Source organism: Pituophis catenifer, unplaced genomic scaffold, assembly GCF_029215685.1.
Source record: "Pituophis catenifer annectens isolate HBS135680 unplaced genomic scaffold, rPitCat1.0.hap2 SCAF_7, whole genome shotgun sequence".
NCBI lineage: Eukaryota > Metazoa > Chordata > Lepidosauria > Squamata > Colubridae > Pituophis > Pituophis catenifer.
In genome coordinates, this window is record NW_027256887.1 from 7,407,905 (window position 1) to 7,435,357 (window position 27,453).

Below are 27,453 nucleotides of genomic sequence, written 5' to 3' on the forward strand. Positions count from 1 at the left end.
GATCATCAGAGGCTTTTTTTTTTTTTTTTTACTTTTAAAAGCATTTTTTCTACAACCTCTTCCGGCGAAAAAATGCTTTTAAAAGTTAAAAAAAAAAAAGCCTCTGATGATCGCGCGGCTCAGCTGGGATCATCAGAGGCTTTTCAAAGCATTTTTTTCTGCAACCTCTTGGCCGAAGAGGGGGGTAAAAAAAAATGCTTTGAAAAGCCTCTGACGATCCCAGCTGAGTTGCCTGATCGGCAGAGGCTTTTCAAAGCATTAGAAAAAAATGCTTTGAAAAGTTAAAAAAAAAAAAAGCCTCTGATGATCACGCGGCTCAGCTGGGATCGTCAGAGGCTTTTCAAAGCATTTTTTTTCTGCAACCTCTTGGCTGAAGAGGTGGTAAAAAAAATGCTTTGAAAAGCCTCTGACGATCCCAGCTGAGTTGCCTGATCGGCAGAGGCTTTTCAAAGCATTAGAAAAAATGCTTTGAAAAGTTAAAAAAAAAAAAGCCTCTGATGATCACGCGGCTCAGCTGGGATCGTCGGAGGCTTTTCAAAGCATTTTTTTTCTGCAACCTCTTGGCCGAAGAGGGGGTAAAAAAAAATGCTTTGAAAAGCCTCTCTGACGATCCCAGCTGAGTTGCCTGATCAGCAGAGGCTTTTCAAAGCATTAGAAAAAATGCTTTGAAAAGTAAAAAAAAAAAAAAAAAATGGCCACGCCCTCCTGAGTCACATTACCCACCACCACCACCACCAAGCCATGCCCACAGAACCGGTAGTAACAAATTTTACATTTCACCCCTGGCTTAGATCAGACCGAAGACGGCATAGTTCTAAGTTGTCTAAGCCCAAAATTTCAAGCCTGGTGGCCTAAGGGATTCTGTTGCAAGCAGAGGAGTGGAGGACTCTTCTTGTGAAACATCTCTGGACTCACTCAATTGTATTAATCTCCGATATGCAGCGTGAGTTCCAGACAAACGAGAATTTGTATTCGAGAATTTTCTTTGCTCTCTCTGGAAGCTCCTTCAATCATACAAGTCTGCAGGCAGAAGGTCAGCAAGACAGCTAGTCCAGGTAGCCATCGTTTTAGGATCAAAAATTGACCCTCCTTGCTAAGTGAGACCGTTGTTAAGTGAGTTTTGCTCCGTTTTATGTCCTTTCTTGCCACCGGGGTTAAGGGAATCCCTGCAATGGTTAAGTTAGCAACGCGGTTGTTAACTGAGTCTGGCTTCCTCCGTCGGCTTGGCTCGTCGGAAGGTCGGGCAAAACACGATCACATGGCCCCGGGACACTGCCACCGTCATAAATATGAGCCAGTTGTGGGCGCTCCATCACTGGAGGTTTTAAAGAAGAGATCAGACAGCCATTTGGTATACGGTCTCCTGCCTGAGCGGGGTGTTGGACTAGAATAGTGGTCACCAACTGGTGGTCCGTGGACCACTCGTGGTCCATGAGGAAATTTGGGTGGTCCGCAGAAAATTTATTTGCATTTTTTATTTTGCACTAAATCAGGGGTCCTCAAACTACGGCACCTGGGCCAGATACGTGCAATGAACGTTTGCGTTGCTGCAGAGAGTCTCCCCCTTCGGGGTCTTTTTGTGTAGGTCGGAGGGGGCCATCGTTCATTCATTTAAAACATTTAGGGCTGCCTTTTCAGCCTGAAAGAATTCCAGGGTGATCTATAAAGTAATAATAAAAAAAAGTCAGTTATTTCCTTGGGCTTTTAAAAAAGAAAAGAAAGAAAGAAAGAAAGAAAGAAAGAAAGAAAGAAAGAAAGAAAGAAAGAAAGAAAGAAAGAAAGAAAGAAAGAAAGAAAGAAAGAAAGAAAGAAAGAAAGAAAGAAAAGAGGACTTTCAGTGGAAGACGAATAAAGTGGAAGAGAAGCTTGGGATGATTTGTAAGCCTCGTATTGTACATAAAGCTTCTCAGCCAGGGAGCTCCTGGCCTCTGCCAGCTGGACCGTTAATTGCGTAGCTGTGAGGGAGCCTCAGCTGGCTGGCCCCAGCTTTGGGGCTGACTCTGCTCCCCTCCTTCCGCCAAGGGAGTGGGGTGATGAGCTGTGAAGCAGGAGGGCTCAGGAGCCGCCGTGTACTAACAGGACATGACAAGTAGATCCGTCCAAAGACATCCTACCATGGCCAGCCTTGAATGCCAGCACACGACAAGAAGGACTAGGGGTGACATGAGAACAGTGTTTCAATATCTAAGGGGCTGCCCCAAAGAAGAGGGAGTCAGCCCAGGGGTGGGCTGCTGAGGGTTCGCAGGGGTTCGGGAGAACCTCTAGCTAAGATTCTGTACAGTTCGGAGAACCTCCAAATCCCACTCCTGGCTGGCCCCCCCCCACCCTGCCCCGCCACATACAGCCCGTTTTGGATGCAGGTAAGTGCAGGATGTACACGGAGGCTCGGGGAGGACAAAAAATAGGCCTACCGGAAGTTCACAAAGGCCGGAAACAGGCCCAGTTTCCGGCCTCCAGAAGGCCTCCAGAGCCTGGGGAGGTCGTTTTTGCCCTCCAAGAGGCTCGAAGGAAGCCTCTGGAGCCCAGGGAGGGCAAAAATGCCCCCCCCTGTAGTGCAGGAGGCCAACTAGGCCACGCCCACCATGGCCACACCCACCCAGCAACCGGGCGGAGAACTCCTTGCTAAAATTTTTGAAGCCCACTCCTGGGTCAGCCTATTCTCCAAAGCACCTGAGGGCAGGATAAGAAGCAACGGATGGAAAGTAATCAAGGAGAACCTAGAACTAAGGAGGAATTTCCTGACAGTGAGAACCAGGAACCAACGGAACGGCTTGCCTCGAGAAGTTGTGGGGGCTCCAACACTAGAAATTTTTAAGAAGAGACTGGACAACCATTTGTAACTTTAGGAAGACCACACCTGGAATAGTTTTGGTCACCCCATTATATAAAAAAAAGACGTTAAAATTCTGGAAAGAATGCAGAGAAGAGCAACAAAGATGATTAGAAGGCTGGAGGCCAAAACATATGAAGAACAGTAGCAGGAATTGGGTATGTCTAGTCGAGTGAAGAGAAAGTGGCAGGACAGCAGTGTTCCAATATTTGAGGGGCTGCCATAAAGAAGAGGAGGTCAATCTGTTCTCGAAAGCAGTGGTCACCAACTGGTGGTCCATGAGAAAGTTTTGGTGGTCCGCAGAAAAATTATTTGCATTTTTTTATATTGCACTAAATCAGGAGTCCTCAAACTACGGCCCCTGAGCCGGATAAGTGCAATGAACGTTTGTGTTGCTGCAGAGAGTCTCCCCCTTCGGGGTCTTTTTGTGTGGGTCGGAGTGGGGCAGAAATTCCGACTTGGGGTCTGCTTCAGCCTCCCGGTGTGGGGCTTTGGGCGAAGGCTGGAGGGAAGCACCGCTGGTGGCAAAGAGCCGGAGGGCCTCGTTCCAGTGGGACTGCATCATGGCCTGGAACTGGCTGACCATCTCAGCCCACTGAGCCTCCAGGTGCCGGTACCTGGCCTTGCACTCCCGCGGGTCTTCCCTCTGCTTGGAAAGCCTATGCTCCTAGTCCTCAGTGAGGTGCTTCTGCTGAGCCTCCTTCTCGGTCAGATCCAATTTGAACTGAGCTGTTTTGCCAACTCTTTCTCATGGTGGCTGCTTAGCTCCAGCAACCGCTTCCTGTTGGGGCCCTAAGGAGCCCAGGCAGGGAGGCGAGGAGTAGCAAGTAGAAGCTGCCAAGGCGCCCTTCGACGTGAGTGACATTGAGTAGGCCACGCCCACCCAGTCACATGACCACCTTGCCACGCCCACCCAACTGATCATTAGGCAGATCATATTAGTGGTCCACGGGATTTAAAATTATGAATTTAATGGTCCCTGAGGTCCGAAAGGTTGGTGACCCCTGCTCTAAAGCACCTGAAGGCAGGAGAAGAAGCAACGGATGGAAACTAATCAAGGAGAGAAGCAACCTAGAACTAAAGGAGAAATTTTCTGTCAGTTGAAACAAGTAATCAGTGGAACAACTTGACTCTAGAAGTTGTGAATGCGCCAACACTGGACGTTTTTAAGAAGAGATTGGACAACCATTTGACTGAATTGGTGTAGGGTTTCCTGCGTTAGCAGAGGGTTGGACTAGAAGACCTCTGAGGATCCCTTCCAACTCTGTTATTCTCTCATCCTCTTTCTGTCCTGCCCATTTGGGCAGAAACTCAAGGAAGAATACATTGATTTCCATACACAGAGAACATTTGTTGAGAGGGCTTATGTTTTATAGCCAGAGTACTCATGTAAAAATTAAAAAACAGAACTAACATTAAGGGAAGGTTTGCTTTCAAAAACCTGACTTCAGAGGTATTGGCGTAAGACAGAATTTTGAGAAACGACCTGACCAATATGTTGAACAAAATAAATAAATAAATAAAATAAAATACCTACTTTAGGAATAGTTCCAAATGACAAAGAAGAGGGGCAGTTTTAATTGGCTTTTAGATAATCTATCCAAAGGTGATAGAACCGGATTACGGCTGTTTCACTTAGCCAGGCATAAATGCCTGTGGATTTATTAATGGATTTATAGTAATCTGCTTATCTCTTATCTCCCTTATCAGTCAACCAAAACTCATTAGGGCCGGAGAGTTTCAGCTGCTGTCTAATTTTCTGGCTTTGTGGGACAGACTCAATTCATCCAAGTTGGAGAGTTTGCTTGACTGGGCAAAGGAAAACATCCATCTCTTCCCCAAAGGCTGCCTTTCTCCTGGTTTATAATCCAAGCAGGATTAGTAGCATTAAACGTACTCAGCTAGGCTGGCAAAGAAGTGCCTGGAAAAACCACCCGCAGTTGAACAATGCACTGGTGTGTTTCTTTTTTCTTTTCTTTTTTTATTGAAAAGTTTTAAAAAATTTTACACATATTTTCTCTTCCCTCCTCCCCACCTCCTGCCCCAACCCTCCCCCCCCCGACTTCCCAGAGCAAATACAGGATATAGTTTATTTATTTATTTTATTTATTTATTTAAATTTCTATACCGCCCTTCTCCAGAATAGGACTCAGGGCGGTGAACAGCCGGAGTAAAAAACAATACATACAAAATTTAAAAACAATTTAAAATAATTAAATATTATTGGCCGTAAATTAAAATAACCCAATTTAAAATCAATTTAAATATAGCATTTAACAAACATATGAAAAAAAAAAAACATAAGCTAACTATCTATAGGTATATCTCCCTTTTGCACTTTAACTCCCCTTGTTCATATCTGAATATAACTATTTAAGCCAATTATTGCTTGAAAATAATCAATCCAACTTCGTTCTTGTCCGATCTTCAATAATAAACAAATCTTCTTTCTTCCAGCATTGCACAATCAAAGCCCAATTACAATTAACATCACATCTCCAACCCTTACATATATTAACACATTAACAAAATATTTTAACCAATCTCAAATAAATTATATTGTAAAAACCTTTCTTTTACTTTTTACCCCATAAACTTATATTGATTCTTCCTGAAAACATTCCTTACTTAATAACTTTGCATAAACTTGTTCATCTTATTCTCTACAAATCCACTACGTATAATCAAATGACATCTTCACTATTTGATATCTATAAAAAATATTGTAAAAACCTTCCCTCAACCCTTGCACCACTTATATTTTCCTTATAACCCACAAGTTTATATTTATTCTTCAACAAAACATTCTTTAATATAGTATTAATGTAATTTAAAACAAAATATAAGCGTTTAAGTAATATCCTTCTTCTAACCCATAAACTTATACTAAATGATCTAAACTGTCCATAACTTTTACATCCATATGAATCTTTCACCAAAGCATTCCTTGAAATATAACTTTAGTGTTAATATACTTCAAAACAAAAATGAAAGTTTGGTCAGTAGCCCATAACAATTCAAACATAACATTACTTAATATTAACATTACTTAATATGACTTTTCAAGACAAATCATGTCCCTAGATATAAGTAAATCATTCATTTTCACTATAACATAACTTTTCAAAACAAATCATATCCCTAAATACAGGTATAGTCATTCATTTTCACTACTACTATGGTATGTTCACTACTATCCTATGGTGTGTTTCTTAAAAGGTTGGTTATTTGGCTTTTTTTTTTTTTCTAAGTTGCCTTTTGCAGCCGGGCAAAGGCTGGCATTGTGTCAATCCTCAGCTTGTCTTTGCCAAGGTCCAACTCATTCTTCTCCAAAATCTTGGGTTCCTTCCATTCTTGGCATTCTAACAGTGGTGAAATCCAAATTTTTTTTTTTACTACCAGTTCTGTGGATGTAGCATGGTGGGCATGGCAGGGGAAGGATACCGCAAAATCTCCATTCCCACCCCGCTCCAGGGGAAGGATACTGCAAAATCCCCATTCCCACCCCACTCCTTTTAAAATTAAAAATTTAATTTTAATTTTAATTGGTTTTAAATGTGGGATTTTAAATTTGGGTTTTTTTATAATTGAGCCAATTATTTAATCATTTTAATTATTTTTAAATGATTTTTGACTTTGTGCTTTTAATTAGGCTGTACACCGCCCTGAGTCCTTCGGGAGAAGGGCGGTATAGAAATAAAATTATTATTATTATTATTATTATTATTATTATTATTATTATTATTATTATTATTATCATTATTATTATTATCATTATCATTATTATTCCCACCCAGTTCCAGGGAAGGTATTGCAAAATCCCCATTCCCTCCCCACTCCTGGGGGAAGGATGTTGCAAAATCTCCATTCCCACCCCGTTCTGGGGACAGCCAGAGGTAGTATTTACCGGTTCTCTGAACTACTCAAAATTTCCGCTGCTGGTTCTCCGAACTACTCAAAATTTGCGCTACTGGTTCTCCAGAACCTGTCAGAACCTGATGGATTTCTAATTCTAATATCTTCCATATATCCTGTCTTGCTTAAAAAAAAGATACTATGGATAGAATTAAATGGAATCACTCGGCTGGAAGAGACCTTGGTGGCAGGGTTGGGCTTCAAAAATTTTAGCAAGGGGTTCTCTGTCCAGTTTCTGGGTGGGCATGGCCATAGTGGGCGTGGCCTAGTCGGCCTCCTGCACCACGGTGTGTGTGTGTGTGTGGTGGGGTGTTTTTGCCCTCCTCAGTCTCTGGAGGCTTTCCTCGAGCCTCCGGGAGGGCATAAACGGCCTCCCCAGGCTCCAGAGGCCCTCTGGAGGCTGGAAACAGGCCCGTTTCGAGCCTTCCCAAACTTCCAGTAGGCCCATTTTTCACACTCCCTGAGCCTCCACATTCGCCCTGCCCTTACCTGCATCCAAAATGGGCAGCGTGGGGACTCCTGTGAGGGGAGGGGCAAGATGGGCGTGGCCATCCAGGAGTGGGATTTGAGGGTTCTCCGAACTGCACAGAATCTTAGCTAGAGGTTCTCCCGAACCCCTAAGAACCTCCAGCAGCCCTATCCCTGCTTGGAGGTGTTTTAGTCCCAATCTCTTGTCCAAGGCAGGAGACTTTATACCACCTTGGAGAAATGGTTGTCCAAATCTTTTCTTGAAAACCTCCAGCGGTGGAGCGCCCACAGCATCAGGAGGCAAGTTGTTCCATTGCTTAATTGTTCTCAATTAATAGTAATAGCACTTAAAAACACATACGGCCCCCATAGTGTTTTACAGCTCTCTCTAAGCGGTTTACAGAATCAGCCTATTGCCCACAATAATCTGGGTCCTCGTTTTACCGACTTTGCAAGGATGGAAGGCTGAGTCAACTTTGAACAGGTCAGAATCGAACCCCTGGTAGTGGGCAGAGTCAGCCTGCAATAGCGCATTCTAACCACTGCGCCACCAGGGCTCTTAATTCTTAAGAGAATTCTTAAGAGAACTTAGCTCTTTTTGTAAGGAATACAGGTAGTCCTCTGTTCATTTAGTGACCGTTCAAAGTTACAACGGCACTGAAAAAAGTGACTTACGACCCATTTTTCACAATCGCAACCTTTGAAGCATCCCCGTGACCATGTGATCAAAATTCAGATACTTGGCAACTGGTTCATACTTACGACCATTGCTGTGTCCCAAGGTCATGGGATCACCTTTTGAGCAGCAAAATCAATGGGGCAGCGAGATACACTTAACAACGGTGTCCCTAACTCATCAACTGCAGTGATTCACTTAACAACCGTGGCAAGAAAAGTCATAAAAATGGGACAAAACTCGCTTAACAGATTGTCTCCCTTAACAGCGCAGATTTTGGGCTCAGTTGTGGTTGTGAATCGAGGACTTACTGTTCTCTTCTGTTCTGTTCCGTCCCGTCCCGTCCCGTCCCATCCCATCCCATCCCATCCGTTCTGTTCTGTTCTGTTCTGTTCCGTTCCGTTCCGTTCTGTCCCATTCCCATCCCATCCCATCCCATCCCATCCCATATTTTCTATTCTATTCTATTCTATTCTATTCTGTTCTGTTCTGTTCTGTTCTGTTCTGTTCTGTTCAATCCCATCCCACCCCACCCCACCCCACCCCACCCCACCCCACCCCACCCCACCCCACCCCACACCACACCATACCATACCATACCATACCATATTTTCTGTTCTGTTCTGTTCTGTTCTGTTCTGTTCAATCCCGTCCCACCCCATCCCACCCCATCCCTTCCCATATTTTCTATTCTATTCTGTTCTGTTCCGTTCCGTTCCGTCCCGTCTCATCTCATCCCATCCCATATTTTCTATTCTATTCTATTCTATTCTATTCTATTCTATTCTATTCTATTCTATTCTATTCTATTCTATTCTATTCTATTCTATTCTATTCTATTCTATTCTATTCTATTCTATTCTATTCTATTCTATTCTATTCCATTCCATTCCATTCCATTCTATTTTAATTCCATTCCACTCCATGTTACTAATTTAACAACCGTGGTGATTTACTTAACTAACGTGACAAGAAAAGTTGTAAAATGGGTGAAAACTCACTTAACCAACATCTCGCAGAACAGTATAAATTTTGGGCTCAATTTATGGTCGTACGTCGAGGACTACCCGTAAGATAAATTTTCACTCCAGGGATGATAGAAGGAAGGAAGAAGAGCAATAAAAAAAGACCTACCATGTTGGGGGTCTCCACTTTTTTGGGTTTTTTTTTTTCCCCTCCTAAATTTAGTCTCCTAAATTTCACATCGGTTGAGCCTGGCCTTCCCCGTTTCTCAGAGAGTGGAGCTCAGCATCTGGGGAACTTTTAAGCTTTCGATAGGATGACGCATCATTTCAGCTGCTGGCTCCGATTTCTAAGAAAGGATTATTCTGATTTAGAAGCCCCAGTTTGGGTTTCTTTCTCCCCTCCCCGCCCCCCCCTCTCTTCTTCCTCACGGAAAAGCTACTTGTAATGTATAGATTTAATTATCGGTCAGAAATCTCATTGGGCCAGTTACATTCTTGCCATTCTTTTCTCACAGGCAATATATATATATATATATTGGACCACTTGTTAGCTAACATGTCCGGCTCTGTGACACTTCCTGCCACCTTAAAGAATGGGGGGGGGGAGCTTTTTTAAAAGGGGGGGGGCTGAAGCAAATCTCGAAGAGCAGTCGAATCACAGGTGTGATGCCTGGGGTAGGGGTGGGAGGTAGGATTTCCCCAGAGGATAATTTTCAGCCTTGTCGTCAAGAAAACAATTGTTCTTTAAGGATAATGTAGCAGAGGTGGGTTGCTATCGGTTCACATCGGTTCGGGGGAATCGGTAGCGGCTCCACCCACTCGCCTGGACTAGAAGTATTGCGTGCATGCGCGAGCCCGCCCACGCCCACGAGCGAACCAGTAGCGACAGGTTTTGAAACACGTCCCTGTAATGTAGGTAAAGAAATGGTCGATCCTAAAGGAAACCATCCCTTAGAAGGAGAGATTGTTGTTGTCAGTTGCGAAGTCGTGTCCGACCCATCGCGACCCCATGGACAACGTTCCTCCAGGCCTTCCTGCCCTCTACCATCCTCTGGAGCCCATTTAAGCTCACGTTGACCGCTTCAGTGACTCCATCCAGCCACCTTGTTCTCTGCCGTCCCCTTCTTCTTCTGCCCTCAATCGTTCCCAGCATTAGGCTCTTCTCCAGTGAGTCCTTCCTTCTCATTAGGTGGCCAAAGTATTTGAGTTTCATCTTCAGGATCTGGCCTTCTAAAGAGCAGTCAGAGTTGATCTCCTCTAGGACTGACCGGTTGGATCGCCTTGCAGTCCAAGGGACTCTCAGGAGTCTTCTCCAGCACCAAAGTTCAAAGGCCTCCATTCTTTGGCGCTCAGCCTTCCTTATGGTCCAACTTCCACAGCCATCCATTGCAACTGGGAAAGGTTAGGTTACTGAAGCTGAAACTCAAATACTTTGGTCATCCAATGAAAAGATGTTGATGTTGGGAAATACCACTTTATAATGCCTCGGTAAGGCATTCCACGCTTGGAAATACAGCATCCAGTTTTGGTCGCCACGATGTAAAAAAGATGTGGAGACTCTAGAAAGAGTGCAGAGAAGAGCAACAAAGATGATTAGGGGGACTGGAGGCTAAAACATAGGAAGAACGGTTGCAGGAACTGGGTATGTCTAGTTTAATGAAAAGAAGGACTAGGGGAGACATGATAGCAGTGTTTCAATATCTCAGGGGCTGCTATAAAAAAGAGGGGAGGGCCAAGCTAAGAAATGTGGCAAGGAAAGTCGTAAAATGGAGAAATGTTTCGTTTAGCAACAGAAATTTTGGGCTCAATTGTGGTCGTAGGTCGAGGACTACCTGTGCGGAAACCGCATCTTGCAAAAATGCAGGTGAATATCTGGATTAAAATTATTGTGATTAGAAGATGGTACCGAGGTGCATCATTGACGGGGCTCACTGCCGGCTCTCCAAACGAGATGTAGATATATGTAGTCCTCGACGTACGACCATTTCACTTAACAACCATTTCATTACCTGAAAAAAAAAGGGGAATCATGACACAGTTCATTAGGAGAAAGTGACTCCACAAAGCTGAATGTAGTCAAGACGTTTCAGGAGATTCAGTGTAGGGTTAAACCAGATTCCATGGGAGAAGAATCTATAGGAAAGAGAAGTCTGAGATAGCAATAGCTCTTAGACTTATATACCACTTTATAGTGTTTTACAGCCCTCTCTAAGCGGTTTACAGAGTCAGCCTATTGCCCCCAACAATTTGGGTCCTCATTTTACTGACCTCGGAAGGATGGAAGGCTGAACCAACCTTGAGCCGGTCAGGATCGAACTGCTGGCAGTGGGCAGAGTCTGCCTGTAATACTGCATTGTAACCACTGCGCCACCACACCTTAAATGACAATAGCAATAGCACTTAGACTTTTATACAGCTTCATATTCTTTACCGGCCTCTCTTAAGTGGTTTAGTTAGCCAATGTATTGCCCCCAACAATTTGGGTCCTCAGTTTACCGACCTCGGAAGGATGGAAGACTAAGTCAATCTTGAGCCAGTCAAGATCGAACTACTGGCAGTCGGCAGAATTAGCCTGCGATACTGCCTTCTAACCACTGCGCCACTATGGCTTAGATAACAATACCACTTAGACTTATATACCACTTCACAGTGCTTTTACAGCCCTCTCTAAACGGTTTAGAGACAGCCTATTGCCGCCAACAATCTGGGTCCTCATTTTACCGACCTCGGAAGGACGGAAGGCTGAGTCAACCTGGTGAAATTCGAACTGCCAAATTGCAGTCAGCCGGCAGTCAGCAGAAGTAGCCGTGCAGTACTGCACTCTAACCACTGTGCCACCGCGGCTCTTGACCTCAAATGGATGATTTAAGAAACAGAATGAATTATTTGCATCTGTCTTCGTGGCACACAATATATAGGGCAGGATAGTGGAGCCGGTATGGACTTTTTTGCAAAGAGAAACCCGACAACGACTATAAAGTAGCCAGAGAAGATATTTTAGGCCATCCTGAGAGACAGAACTGCAATAAATCATCAGGTCCCGATGGCATCCACTCGACCTCCGGGCAAAAGTATGCAACTTGCAAATGTGTCCCTCAACTCGGGCTCGGTGCCAGAGAGTTGGAAGATAGACAATGTGGCACCAGCTTCTAATAGAGGAGCCCCAGGTGGTTATAGGCCAGAATTAAGATTAGGGTTTTATTGACAGGTGCAGTATAAACGGATGTTTTGGGAGCTGTTTGTGAGGACCGTATTAGCTGATCTGGTCAGCTTTGCCTCCTTAAAAAAATCTGGTTCTTCAAATAAGGAACATCTTGGATGGCAGACAAGAAGGAAGTTAAATGACAGCCTACAAATGACAATAGAATAGAAAATATGGAATGGAATGGAATGGAATGGAATGGAATGGAATGGAATGGAATAGAATAGAATAGAATAGAAAATATGGAATGGAATGGAATGGAATAGAATAGGATAGAATAGAATAGAATAGAATAGAATAGAATAGAATAGAATAGAATAGAAAATGGAATGGAATGGAATGGAATGGAATGGAATGGAATAACAGAAGGGACCTTGGAGGTCTTCTAGTCCAACCACCTGCTTAGTCAGGAAACCCTACACCACTTCAGACAGATGGTTATCAGTGGTCAAATCCAATTTTTCTTACTACCGGTTCTGTGGGCATGGTGTGGCTTGGTGGGTGTGGCTTGGTGATCATGGCAGGGGAAGAATATTGCAAAATCCCCATTCCCACCCCACTCCAGGGGAAGGGTACTGCAGAATCCCCATTCCCTCCCCACTCCTGGGGGAAGGATATTGCAAAATCTCCATTCCCACCCCACTCTGGGGCCAGCCGGAAGTGGTATTTGCCAGTTCTCTGAACTACTCAAAATTTCCGCTGCCGGTTCTCCAGAACCTGTCAGAACCTGCTGTTTTTCACCTCTGATGGTTATCCAATCTCTTCTTAAAAACTTCCAGTATTGGAGCATTTACAACTTCTGGAGGCAAGTTGTTCCACTGATTAATTGTTCTAACTGTCAGGAAATTTCTCCTTAAGTTCTAGGTTGCTTCTCTCCTTGATTAGTTTCCTCCCATCGCTTCTTGTCCTACCCTCAAGTGCTTTGGAGAATAGCTTGGCTTCCTGTTCTTTGTGGCAGCCTCTGAGATATTGGAATACTGCTACCATGTCTCCCTTAGTCCTTCTTTTCATTAAACTAGACATACCCAGTTCCTGCAACCGTTCTTCATATGTTTTAGCCTCCAGTTCCCTAATTGTTGTTGCTCTTCTCTGCACTCTTTCTAGGGTCCCAACATCTTTTTTACATCGTGGCGACCAAAATTTAGTGCCCAACAGTCAAAGCATCTCTCTCTACGCCCTCCATTTCCTTGCTCCAGGTCTAAATTTTAGTCTTTCCTTCTCCTGCCCCTTTTAAGACGAAGCAATCTGTGTAAGGTGTGCCATCTGGCCAATATTTAACCAGCTTGCTAATTAGGATATGGAGAGATACTTTTTGGCTTCAGGCGGCTCAGACTTTGCTTGTCAGTAAGTCACAAAAGGGGATCACGTGACCCGAGGACACTGCCACTGCCGTCGTAAATATGAATCAGTGGTCATGCATCTGAATGTAAATCACGTCACTATGGGGACGCCGCCACAGTCATAAATGTGAAAAATGGTCGTAAGTCACTTTTTTCAGTGCCGTTGTAACTTTGAACAGTCACTGTAAATCGAGGACTACCTGAACTTGGATAGGAGACCACCAGAAAATATTGGATTAGACAAGGACTGGGGTCGGCAACCTTAAACGCTCAAAGAGCCACAAACTTCCTAATCGGAAGCCCCTGTTCAATTCTGGAGCTGACCGGAAGTCCGGTTCCCCCATCATAGAGTCTCCTCCTAGCACGGCGTCCTTTTTCCTCTGCTGACCAGAAGTCTGGTTCCCTCACCATAGAGTCTCCTCCTAGCACGGCGTCCTTTTTTCTCCGCTGACCAGAAGTCTGGTTCCCTCACCATAGAGTCTCCTCCTAGCATGGCGTCCTTTTTCCTCTGCCTGTCCTAACCGAAAGCCCTATCAATTGTGGAGCCAACTAGCAATAGGGAGCCGCAGCAGAGGGATAAAAGAGCCACATGCGGCTCTAGAGCCGCGGGTTGCTGACCCCTTCACTAGGACATCGGCAAGGAAGGCAGTGACAAAAATAGTGGGAATTGTCCATGAAGTTATCAAGTGTTGATAACTTACAAGAGACTTTGCTAAGGGTAGTTTTATCTGGTCAGAAAAGATTTATTCTTGACAGATTGATTAGCATGACATGGTTTTCAAGGTGTTTTCAGGCTGACTTGAAATACGAAATGAAGGGCAAAGTTAGTATTTAACTTCGTGTAGTGCTGTGATGCTACTGTATGTGGAAAAGGCCTTGGGGACCGGGGAAAAAGATGTTGCCTAGGGAACAGTCAGATAAAGGAGTGTTATGGCCCGCCAGGGGCCAGCGGAGCTGGCAGCAGACTCAGACAATGAAGAGGTTGGGGAGGAACATGGGCCAGTCCTGGAGTCTGGGGAAGGCTCTGATGAGGGCTCTGCGTCGGAGGCAGAGAGGGGGCCAGGGCCATCCGACAGTTATCAGCTACCTTCAGAGTCGGACATCAGTGGGGCAGAAGAACAGCTGGAGCCTGTTCCCGATGTGCACATGCACAGAGCTGCCAGGAGAAGGGAATAGTTAAGGAACAAGGGACGACTCAGGAGTAAAGGCACAGGTGGACAGTGAATGGCCCCTCCCGTAGGGAATAAAGAGGAGCGAAAGGGGAGTGGAGTTTGCAGGGGACAGTTAGTTCATTTCATCCGTGACTCTCAGAGACTCCTTGCCAAGTATTTTTCTTGTAGGAAGATACCAGCTTGGCAGCTGTCCAAGCCTGATAAGGTCTGTGGTTGTAAATTCACCCTGGAAAGACTGTTTGCCAGGACTTTGCTGGATGTGAATGAGAGGAATTCACATTAGCTTAATAAAAAGGGGTTTTGTCGGGATAAGGAGTCTGCTTCGTGCTTTTGGGAAGCCTAGGTCACAACAAAGAGGTCCTAACCCAGAGATGCATAGTGGATAAAGCAAGAAGCTCAGAAAGGAACCTCAAATCATAAAAGAGATGGTGGGAGAATTGTATTTATGCCTGTATTGCAGGGGTGAAATCCAGCAGGTTCTGACAGGTTCTGGAGAACCGGTAGCGGAAATTTTGAGTAGTTCGGAGAACCGGCAAATACCACCTCTGGCTGGCCCCCGAGTGGGGTGGGAAGGGAGATTTTGCAATATCCTTCCCCCAGGAGTGGGGAGGGAATGGGGATTTTGCAGTATCCTTCCCCTGGAGTGGGGAGGGAATGGAGATTTTGCAGTATCCTTCCCCTGCCACGCCCACCAAGCCACGCCCAAGCCACACCATACCCACCAAGCCAAGCCCACAGAACCGGTAGTAAAAAAATTTGAATTTCACCATTGCTGTATTGTATGCAAGAGTTAGTTTTATAATATAAGTATTACTCCTCACCTTACGACCACAAGTTAACCCCAAACTTCCGTTGCTAACTGAAACACTTTGTTAAGTGAGTTTTGCTCCCATTTTACGACTGTTTCTTGCCACCTTCCTTAAGTGAATCACTGCAGTCAGTAAGTTAGCAACACGGTTGTTAAGCGAATCTGGCTTCCCCATGGACTATGCTCGCAAAAGGGGAATCCCGTGACCCCAGGGGGGGGGGACACACACTGTGACCGTCGTAAATATGAGTCAGTGGGTGTCTGCATTTCAATCACGCAACCATGGGGGATGCTGCAAAGGTCACGTGAAATATGTAAGTTTTTTCAGTGACGTCGTAACTTTGAACGGTCACTAAACGAACTGTTGTAAGTCGAGGACTCCCCTGCAAAGGAGAATTAATTTACCTGGTTTTTGTGTCTTGTCTGGTTTATTTGGCCGGCTGATCGATCTTGAATTGTCCCAAACCACCAAAAAAAAAAAAAAAAGAAAAAAGAAAAGAAACCCACCTCCCAGCATTGTTGGGTTAGGGCTATTGACTCTCTGGGTTCATATCACTCTGATGGCTGTTTTGTTGTTGTTAGTTGCGAAGTCGTGTCCGACCCATTGCGACCCAGGGGTGAAATGCTCCCGGTTCGGACCGGATCGCCCGATCCGGTAGCGATGGAGGTGGGTGGTTCGGAGAACCGGTAGCAAAAATCCTTGCCCCCCTCCCTCCCATGCCCAGCTGAGCCACGCGATCATCAGAGGCTTTTTTTTTAATTTTAAAAGCATTTTTTCTACAACCTCTGGCAGAAAAAATGCTTTTAAAAATAAAAAAAAAAAGCCTCTGATGATCGCGCAGCTCAGCTGGGATCGTCAGAGGCTTTCAAAAGCATTTTTTCTACAACTTCTTTGCCTGAAGAGGTTGTAAAAAAATGCTTTTAAAAGCCTCTGACGATCCCAGCTGAGTTGCCTGATCATCAGAGGCATTTAAAAGAAAAAAAAGCCTCTGCCGATCAGGCAACTCAGCTGGGATCATCAGAGGCTTTTAAAAGCATTTTTTAACAACCTCTTCATGGAAGAGGTTGTAGAAAAAATGGTTTTAAAAGTAAAAAAATAATAATAATTAGCCACGCCCACCCCATGGACAACGTTCCTCCAGGCCTTCCGGTCCTCTACCATCCTCTGGAGTCCATTTAAGCTCACGCCGACTGCTTCAGTGACTCCATCCAGCCACCTCGTTCTCTTTCGTCCTCTTCTTCTTTTGCCCTCAATCTTTCTGATGTAAGTTGCATAGTGATGAAAATGAGAAGATGCTTCCCATAGATAGAAGAACACAAGATAGGATGCAAGTGTGTCAGTCCCCTTGTGGTCTCATTGCACAATTTCCCAGCAGAGCATCTTCAGAAATAGCTACACCCTTCTGGGAAACTTCACAATATCTCGGTTCTTCTACTGGTAAAATCCACCAGGGATGAAGGCAGAATCCGAGTTCCACCTTGTGCATTGAATTTTTTTTCAACAACTGGGGATTTCAGGATTGGTTTTTAGGGTAGAAAGTTGGTTGCCATCAAGTTCCTAAGGCAGGAACTCAAGAGTGGTCAGAACTTTAGGTATGCTGAAAATAAAAAGACAACCAAAGATGAAGTAGAGCCATTGGAAGTGGTGATGGTGAGAAGATAAAATAAAGGTAAAAGTTCTCCTTGCACATATGTGCTAGTTGTTCCCGACTCTAGGGGGCGGTGCTCATCTCTATTTCAAAGCCAAAGAGCCAGTGCTGTCTGAAGACGTCTCCGTGGTCATGTGGCCAGCATGACTCAATGCCAAAGGTGCACGGAACGCTCTTACCTTCCCACCAAAAGTGGTCCCTATTTTTTCTACTTGCATTTTTTACCTGCTTTCGAACTGCTAGGTTGGCAGAAGCTGGGACAAATCACGGGAGCTCACCCCATTACGCGGCACTAGGGATTCGAACCGCTGAACTGCCGACCTTTCGATTGACAAGCTCAGCGTCTTAGCCACTGAGTCACCGCGTCCCCATCGATAGAACTCCGTAATTCTTACTTTGTGTCTGTCTTTTCCTCCTTCGGAGGAAATATGGAGCCTTAGTTGGTTACTGTGATGCTCTGGGGAAAAGAAAACAGAATAACCGAGTGGGAAGGGACTCTTGGAGGTCTTCTAGTTCAACCCCCTGCCGTTGAAAGCGGTGATGATGAGAAGCTAGAACTCCATAATTCTAATTTTGTGTCTGTCTTTTCCTCCTTTGGAGGAAATATGGAGCCTTAGTTGGTCATTGCTCTACCTGGAGGAAATAAATCAGGACAACCGAGTTGAAAGGGACTTTGGAGGTCTCCTAGACCAACCCCCTGCTCAAGCAGGAGACCCCTATGCCATTTGGGACAAATGGCTGTCCAATCTCTTCTTTAAAAAAAACTCTCCAGTGATAAGAGCATTCACAACATTTGAAGACAAGCCAAGTCAGGAAATTTCTCCTTATTTCTAAGTTGGATCTCTCCTTGATCAGTCGATTAGATCTGCTGCTTAGGATACCCGAGGATGGAGTAAGAGAATGTGACTAATTTGAACGAATTACTTTTCTAGGGCCAGTAGTAGACCATCCACCAAGAGCCTTGGTGGCGCAGCAGACTAAAGTGCTGTTAAGTAACACCAGCTGCCTGCAATTACTGCAAGTTCAAATCTCACCAGGCTCAAGGTTGACTCAACCTTCCATCCTTTTGAGGTAGGTAAAATGAGGACCCGGTTTGTGGGGGCAATAAGCTGACTTTGTATAAAAAAAGAACACCGCTTATGGGGTGGCCGAAAGCCCTACTAAGCAGGTATATACAAAAGTATGAAGGCTATTGCTTAACGCATTGTAAGCTGCTCTGAGTCTCCGGAGAAGGGCGGCATATAAATCAAACCAACCAACCAACCAAACAAATAAACAAATAAATAAATAAATAAATCCAAGAGTGATGATCTGTCCCCGTCTCCACACACACACAAACACAGCCAGCCGAGGGTTAAGAAAGCACTTGGCACGCACACAGGTGCCAAACTTGGCAACAATATAAGCACCGTCTGCCAAGAGCTTTACTTCAACAGATAACATAAAATTACATACGCATTGTAAATAGTCCAGCAAAACAATATCCCTTCGGCAGCTGCAGGCATTGTTCAAGTGACTAGCCAGAGTTAGTTTTTGTTCGTCACAGAGTTTTACCAGCCACCACCCTCTCTTATATAGTCTCTGGGGTGTGGTCCAGTGACTCAGCTATAATCCCTAGCACGCCTCCTTAACTGCTGCAACCGTTTATCACGCCTTCGTTGGCGTGCATCCAGGAACGACGGCTCTCCTTCCTCGCTCTCATCAGAGACACCTGGCTCCTGGCTAATCTCCCCTTCCTCGGCCTGGCACCTGAGGCAGTGCCAGAGGGGAGGGGCCTGGAGAGGGAGGCCTGGCTGACTCCTCTCCCTCATGTTCGGAGCCTTCTTCCTCTGATGAGATAGGCTCAGAGGGCGGGGCCACAACAAGTAGCGGAGGAACTAGTGGAGGTGATTACAGAACCACCACAAGGTAATCTTGGAAGCCTCCTGATGAGGTCCCAGAAGATGGGAGGAGAGCAAATGTGAATCCAGGAAAATGTCAATCTGCCAGATAGATGTCTGAACTGGGCCAGTTTCTCAATCAATGTATTGGTGAACACTTCGATAAGTACACCCACAGCAGCCTGTCTAGGGGTAGGGGTAGGGTTGCCAGAATAACTTGTACCAGGCTAATCTTATCTCCTTGTTTGATAGATTTACGAGTTTAGTCAATAAGCAGAATACTGTAACATATTTTTGTAGAGTGCTTCGGGATACTCTTTTGCATAAAATGGTAAATAAAATATTGGCCGGATGATACCACCGTATGAATGATGGTTGCTACCACATACGGAATGATGGCTGCTACCACATACAGAAGGGACGCAGTGGCTCAGTGGCTAGGACGCTGAGCTTGTCGATCAGAAAGGTCAGTAGTTCGATGGTTCGAACCCCTAGTGCCTCATTACAGAGTGAGCCCCTGTTACTTGTCCCAGCTTCTGCCAACCTAGCAGTTCGAAAGCACGTAAAACTTGCAAGTAGAAAAATAGGGACCACCTTTGGTGGGAAGGTAACAGCGTTCCGTGTGCCTTTGGCGTTGAGTCATGCCAGCCACATGACCACGGAGACGTCTTCGGACAGTGCTGGCTCTTCAGCTTTGAAACGGAGATGAGCACCGCCCCCTAGAGTCGGGAACAACTAGCACATATGTGCGAGGGGAACCTTTATCTTTACCTTACCACATACTAGCTAGACATATGTGAGAAATGCAGAAGGGGACACCACAATGAGTTAGGGTAGGAATAGACTACCAAATTTTTTCTTTTTTTCACCAACAGCAGAAGACTAGGTACCCGTCCTGCAGGTTTTACTACGCTAGTCATAGCTGACTGTAGGAGGCAGCGCTTATCTCTGTTTCTTTGGGCCAGATGTCCCCAACCTTGACCACTGTAAGTCTTGTGGACTTCAACTCCCAGAATTCCCTAGCCAGCCACGGGGAATTCTGGGAGTTGAAGTCCACAAGTCTTAAAGTTGCCAAGTTTGGAGATCCGTGATTTACGCCATTGAACCAGCGTTGTACAAAGACATTTCTACGGTCATGTGGCCACCATGAAATCCCGCTGCAGCTCAAAGCAGACGGCAAACACACAAAATGCTGTTACTGTCCCACCAAACTGGTATTTATCTATCTATTTATTTATAGATATCAGTACCATTGCAGAAATAGCAATAGCACTTATATACCGCTTCATAGTGTTTTACAACCCTCTCTAAGTGGTTTACAGAGTCAGCCTTTTGCCCTCAACAATCTGGATTGTCATTTTGATGACCTCGGAAAGATGGAAGTCTGAGTCAAGCTTGAGCCGGTCAGGATCGAACTCCTGGCAGACGGCAGATATTGCTTTCTAACCACCGCGTCACCACAGATAGATGATAGATAGCAATAGCGCTTAGACATATATCGCTTCACAGTGCTTTCCAGTCCGCTCTAAGCAGTTTACAGAGTCAGCCTCTTGTCCCCAACAATCTGGGTCCTCATTTTAATGACCTCGGAAGGACGGAAGGCTGAGTCAACCTGGAGCCTGGTGAGATTTGAACTGCCAAATTGCAGTCAGCCGGCAGTCAGCAGGTTAGGTTATTTTCTGCAACACCCGTAAGAAAAGGAGCAAACCAGCAGGGTGCTGCAATGACAGCTTAGGTGACAACATTTGATAGTGTTATTTTGTCTGCCTATTTCAATTGAGTTGTTGCTCAGAACGCTTTCTGCCCAGAATAAAATATTTGGGATATTCTGCCGTAGGGAAACAATGGGGATTTGCTTGCTTTTCTTTGTTTAAGACAATTTATGTAGGAGATTACAGTCCCTGGCGAAAGCTGCATTTTCCTAGCTACCAAATACCATCCAAGCTCATGTTTTGTTTTGTTTTGAAAATAACAACTAAAGCGATTGTTACATACTCCTTTTGTATACAGATTACCCTCCACTTACGATCATTTGTTTATTGACTGTTTGAAGTTACAACAGCACTGAAAAAAAGTGGCTTACTACCATTTTTTTAAAACGCTTAACAACCGTCACAGCATCCCCAGGGTCACGTGATCCTGTCAGACGGTCGCAAATGGGGACCACATGACGCTTGGCGACTGACACATATTTACGACAGTTGCCGAGGGGTGGATCCCCTTTTGCAATCTTCTGATAAGCAAAGTCAGTGTGGATGCCAGATTCACTTAACAACGGTGACAAGAAAGGTCATAAAGTGGGGTAAAATTAACAAATGTCTGACTTAGCAACCGAAATTTGGGGGCTCAATTGTGGTCGTATGTCGAGGACTGTTATGTTATGCATTAGCAACAGAAATTTTGGGCTCAATTGTGATCGTAAAATGACAAGGAAGGTCGTAAAATGGGGTAAAATTAACAAATGTCTGACTTAGCAACAGAAATTTGGGGGCTCAATTGTGGTCGTATGTTGAGGACTGTTATGCGTTAGCAACAAAAATTTTGGGCTCAATTGCGATCATAAAATGACAAGGAAGGTCGTAAAATGGGGTAAGATTAACAAATGTCTCACTTAGCAACAGAAACTTGGGGGCTCAATTGCGGTCGTATGTCGAGGACTACCAGAATTTACAGAACGTCTCACTTAGCAACAGAAACTTGGGGCTCAATTGCGATCATAAAATGACAAGGAAGATCGTAAAATGGGGTAAGATTAACAAATGTCTCACTTAGCAACAGAAACTTGGGGGCTCAATTGCGGTCATATGTCGAGGGCTACCTGAATTTACAGAACGTCTCACTTAGCAACAGAAACTTGGGGCTCAATTGCGATCGTAAAATGACAAGGAAGGTCGTAAAATGGGGTAAAATTAACAAGTGTCTCAGTTAGCAACAGAAATTTGGGGGTGCTCAATTGCGGTCGTATGTCGAGGACTACCTGTATTTACAGTGCTCTTTACCTCTAGGGCAGAGGGCTAGACTAGAAGACCTCCAAGGCCCCTTCCAAACACTTCTTATTCCTTATATTTAAGGGGCGTTCTTTTAAGACCCTTTCGGCAGCTTTTTGCCTCACACCGGCTTGAGGTGACTTTCCCCGCACCTTACAGTAACCAGCGCTACCGCCCGGCCTCCCGATTCCCTTTGGCAGAACTGCCGGGAATCCGAGCCGACCGGGTCCCCACCCCCTCTGCCCAGATCTAACGGGGGAAAGTCGGTCAGAGGCACAAGATCCCGGCTTCTGATTCCCGCATGACGGTGGAAGGATCCCCCTCCTCTCCTCTCCCCCCCCCCCATCTCCTTTCATGTTCATACACGGCTAAAGAGCCTCCGCCGTCAGTTTGCACTTCTATAGGCCCCAAAAAAAAAAAAAAAACCCAGGAGCGCTAATCCTATTAAAACGCTCGTGTCATTTCCTTTTTTTTCCTTTGAAAAGGGGGGGGGGGTGTCCGTCGGTGCGCGCGTGGGATGAAAGCCCCCTCGCCATTGGCCGCCCCCAGAGCGAAAGAGGGCGGGGCTTGGAAACGAAGCCTATATAAAAGCGGGCACCCAGGCGAAGGGCACGGAGAGAGCCGGCGGCTCGGGACGAGCTGGCTGGCTAAAGGGGAAGGGGGGTTTCATCGGCCAATTCCTCTCCATTTCTCAGCTTCTTCTCTCAGTTTTCCCCCAACACCGTCTGCCTTTTTTCCCCTCACCTTTCCCGGGAGCAAAGCGCCAAGTCATGTCGGAGCGCCCGTGAGGAAGACCCCCCAACCCCACCAACACCCCCGCTCGCCATGCCAGCACCGCCACTACTACAGCCTCGACCCCGGGCGTGGAAAGCGGAGCCGGCGGGGCCGCCCTCCCTGCGCTGAAGGAAAGGGGGCTGCGGAGGAAAGAGGAGGAGGAGGGGGCTGGCGATGCGGGCCAGGCTGTAGTGGGGGTTGGAGGGGAGGCCGAAAGCGGCTTGGCCGGGCGATGCCCCTCGCCGCAGCCCGCCCCGAGCATGGAGAAGTCGAGTAGCGAAGACTCCTCCATCCGCCGGAGCCCTTCCTTGGAGAGCAAAGACTCGGATTTCGCCAAAGCCTCGCCGACGGGCAAGCGCTTCAGCCGGGGTTTCACGGCCGGCGCTTTCTACGGCACGGCCGGACCTCGCCGGCAAGGCCGACCGGGCTCAGGTGCCGGTGCGCCCGCGGGCGCCGGCTTGCAAAGGGACGAGCCCCGCAACGACGCCCGCAACGCCAATGCCGCCAACAGCAGCAGCAGCAGCAGCAAATACCTGGTTTTTTACCTGGATCTATCCTTTGTTTTCCTCCTAGAGTTTAAGAAGTGCAGCATGGCCAGGGGCTGCTTGTGCTGCCTGAAATACATGATGTTCCTTTTCAATTTGATCTTTTGGGTGAGTAAAAAAAGCCCCGTGCGTTTTTTTTTTTTTTTTTGGTTCCCCTCCCCTCTTTTTTTCCCCCACCTGTCTCTTCTGCGGGGATTAAAACACCCCCCCCCTTTCCTTTTCCACTTTCTCCTGACTTTCACTGGACAATCCCAGCTGGGGTTTGGGGGATGGGGGAATGGCAGCTTTTTTGGGAAATTGTGGCATTTATGGGGAATTGTGGCATTTGGGGGGGGGAGGTCTTGAGTGTGTTTCCTTTTTTTTCCCCCCTACCTGTCTCTTCTGCAGGGATTAAATACCCCCCTCCCTTCCACTTTCTCCTGACTTTCACTGGACAATCCCAGCTGGGATTGACTGGGGTGGGGGGGATGGCAGCTTTTGGGGGAATTGTGGCATTTTAGGGGGGGGGTCGTCTAGAGTGTGTTTCCTTTTTTCCCCCCCTACCTGTCTCCTCTGCAGGGATTAAATACCCCCTCTCTCCCCCCACACTCCTTCCTTCCTTTCCCCTGACTTTCACTGGACAATCCCAGCTGGGATTGACTGGGGCGGGGGATGGGGGAATGGCAGCTTTTTGGGGAAATTGTGGCATTTATGGGGAATTGTGGCATTTGGGGGGGGGGAAGGTCTTGAGTGTGTTTCCTTTTTTTTTTCCCCTACCTGTTTCTTCTGCAGGGATTAAAACACCCCCCCCTTTCCTTTTCCACTTTCTCCTGACTTTCACTGGACAATCCCAGCTGGGATTGGATGGGGTTTGGGGGATGGGGGAATGGCAGCTTTTTTGGGAAATTGTGGCATTTATGGGGAATTGTGGCATTTGGGGGGGGAGGTCTTGAGTGTGTTTCCTTTTTTTTTTTTTCCCCCTACCTGTCTCTTCTGCAGGGATTAAATACCCCCCTCCCTTCCACTTTCTCCTGACTTTCACTGGACAATCCCAGCTGGGATTGACTGGGGTTTGGGGGATGGGGGAATGGCAGCTTTTTTGGGAAATTGTGGCATTTTTGGGGGGTGGTCTTTGAGTGTATTTCCTTTTTCTCCCCCTACCTGTCTCTTCTGCAGGGATTAAACCCCCCCTCTCCCCCCCACACTCTCTCCTTCCTTTCCCCTGACTTTTCGCTGGACAATCCCAGCTGAGATTGACTGGGGCGGGGGATGGGGGAATGGCGCTTTTGGGAGGAATTGTGGCATTTGGGGGGGGAGGTCTTGAGTGTATTTCCTTTTTTTCCCCCACTATCTGTCTCTTCTGCAGGGATTAAACACCCCCCCCCTTCCACTTTCTCCTGACTTTCACTGGACAATCCCAGCTGTGGGTGGGGGATGGGGAAATGGCACCATTTGGGGGAATTGTGGCATTTTGGGGGGGGGTCTTGAGTGTATTCCGTGTTTTTTGTACCTCTCTTCTGCAGGGATTAAACACCCCCCCGCACTTCCACTTTCTCCTGACTTTCACTGGACAATCCCAGTTGGGATTGGATGGGCTTTGGGGGATGAGGAAATGGCACCATTTGGGGGAATTGTGGCATTTTTTGGGGGGGGGGGGTCTTGAGTGTATTCCGTTTTTTTTCTGCCTGTCTCTTCTGCAGGGATTAAATACACCCTCCCTTCCACTTTCTCCTGACTTTCACTGGACAATCCCAGCTGGGATTGGATGGGGTGGGGGATGGGGGAATGGCAGCTTTTTGGGGAATTGTGCCATTTGGGGGAATTGTGGCATGGGGGGGGGTCTTGAGTGTATTTACTTTTTTTCCCCTACCTGTCTCTTCTGCAGAGATTAAAACACCCCCCTCTCCTTTTCCACTTTCTCCTGACTTTCACTGGACAATCCCAGCTGGGATTGGATGGGGTGGGGAGGGGGTAGGGGGTAGGGGATGAGGTGGTGGGTGAGGAATGGCACCTTTTGGGGAAATTGTAGCATTTGGGGGGAGGGTTCCTGAGTGTATTCCATTTTTCTACCTGTCTCTTCTGCAGGGATTACGGTAAATCCCCCCCCATCCCCATTCCAGTCTCTTCCCTCCTTTCTCCTGATTTTTTTTCCCCTTGATAATCCCAGCCTGGATTTGCTGGGGTGTGGAGGATTTTGGGGGAATTGTGGCATTTGGGGTTCTTGAGCACCTTGCTTTTTCCTCTGCTTTATTTATTTATTTATTTATTTATTTATTTATTTATTTATTTATTTATTTATTTATTTTTTTTATTTATTTTTTTTTTTTCATATTTGTATACCGCCCTACTCCCGAAGGACTCAGGGCGGTGAACAGCCATAATAAATACAAATACATATAGAAGTTAATTGTTAATTATTGCTTGCTTGCTTCTGCAGGGATTAACCCCCCCCCCCAATTCCTTGCTCTTGAGTTTCCCTTGACAATCCCAGAATCACAGCCTGGATTTGATGAGGGGGGGGGCGGTTGGGGAGGGGGAAATGGCACCTTTTGGGGAGGGATGGCATTTGGGGGTTCTTGAGTAGCCCGTTTTTTTTTCTTTCTACCTGTCTCTTCCGCAGGGAGAAATCCCCCCCCTCTCCCCACATGCCCCCAGTCTCTCCCTCTTTTCCCCTGACTCTTCCTTGACAATCCCGGCCTGGATTTCCTTTGGGGAGAGGGCATAAAAGCACCTTTTGAGGAGGTGGGGGGGCGTTTGGGGTTCTTGAGTACCCCGTTTTTTCCCCCTCTATCTACCTACTTCTGCAGGGACCCCCCCCCGGCTCCCAGTCTTTCCTGACTCTACCTTGAGAATCCCAGCCTGGATTTGCTGTGTGGGGGGGAGAAGGCACCTTTTGGGGAGGTGTGGCATTTTGGGGGTTCTTGAGTACCCCGTTTTTTTCTTCTACCTGTCTCTTCTGCAGGAGGAACTCCTCCCCCTTGTCCTTTCTCCTGACTTTACAGTCCCAGCCTGGACTTGCTGTGTGTGTGTGTGGGGGGGGGGGGAGGTGTGTGGCATTTTGGGGGGTTCTTGAGTACCCCGTTTTTTTACCTCTACCTGCCCCTCCCCTTCTCAGTCTCTCCCTTCCTTTCCCCTGACTCTCCCTTGACAATCTCAGCCTGGATTTGCTGAAGAGGGTTGCCCCCCTCCACCCCAAAGGCAGATTTCAGACAGGTTTGGGCGTTTTGGGGTTCTTTTTGTGTGTGTGGGGGGGGGAACGGACGACGGGCAGGCCTTCTGCTTTTAAGAATAGCGAGACTTTCCCAAGGGGCAATATTTTGGCATGGTGATCCCTCCTGCTTGGGTATTCTGCCCAAAAGCCAAGCTGCACCCCCAGCTTGGGTCTGCTTATGGGGGTCCCTCCCCGAAGAAAAAGCCCCCTCCCCAAAAGTGACTCTGCAAGGAGTAAAGTATAGGCTGCTTTCTCTCTCTCTCTCTCTCCCTCTCCCAAGAGGCTGTTGCGGCTTTTGTGTTACCCTTCCCCAGCATTGCTTCCGGAGACCCTGTAATGTGCTGACCCAAGAGAAGCCGGTTCCCAGCACATGTTTTCTCCCCGTGGGCCGCCCAGAAGGATGATGGAGAAAGCCCCACCAGCCACCAGAACTGGTGGCAATGACCCCCCCACCCCCAAAGGTCTCCACGGGGAGAGGCCAGTTCCTTCTTTTAAAAGTGGCTCCCGACGACGGAAGATTTTTTTTTTTTTAAATTTGATTTATATGCCGCCCTTCTCCGGAGACTCAGGGCGGCTTACAATGCGTTAAGCAATAGCCTTTATTTATTTATTTATTTATTTATTTATTTATTTATTTATTTATTTATTTTTATTATTTATCTCCTTGTGGCATATTTCATTTTATTAAATTTGGCAGTTTGGATGGTATCAAAAGCCGGGAGCCCTCTTTCCTCATTCCAAACCCGTTATTGCAAAACTGATAAAAAGGGGCACTCTTGCCAATCTGGCTAAAAGTTTCTTTCGTATTGTTTTATAGTTTGGGTTGAATGAGAATCCGGAGAGATTTTCCTTCCTTAGCAGCTGGCTAAATCCCCTGCCCAATTGACCTACTTTTTATTATTATTATTATTTTTTTTTCCAAAGGCCAGATGGATGAGAAAGGACAGTCTTTCTGAATCAGATCCTTTAATAGTACACAAGGGAGGTGGGGGTGGGGTGGGGGTGGCCGAAATCTACTTCCAAGCGAATGTTCCCCGTAGATTTCAGCCTTG

The 27,453-nt window shown here is 46.4% G+C and overlaps 1 protein-coding gene across 2 annotated transcripts in view; it reads left to right on the forward strand.

Annotated features, from left to right (window-relative positions):
* Positions 1-27,453, forward strand: part of TSPAN9 (tetraspanin 9) — a 136,320-nt gene that overhangs the window by 51,592 nt on the left and 57,275 nt on the right. Inside the window, exon 3 of one of the 2 annotated variants that reach the window (XM_070947257.1) lies at positions 23,240-23,319. In XM_070947257.1, the coding sequence (XP_070803358.1) occupies positions 23,257-23,319 (63 nt within the window). In that variant the 5' untranslated portion in view covers positions 23,240-23,256. Of the gene's footprint in view, positions 1-22,926; positions 23,320-27,453 lie in introns of those variants that run through there. The other variant, XM_070947256.1, reaches the window with a different exon arrangement.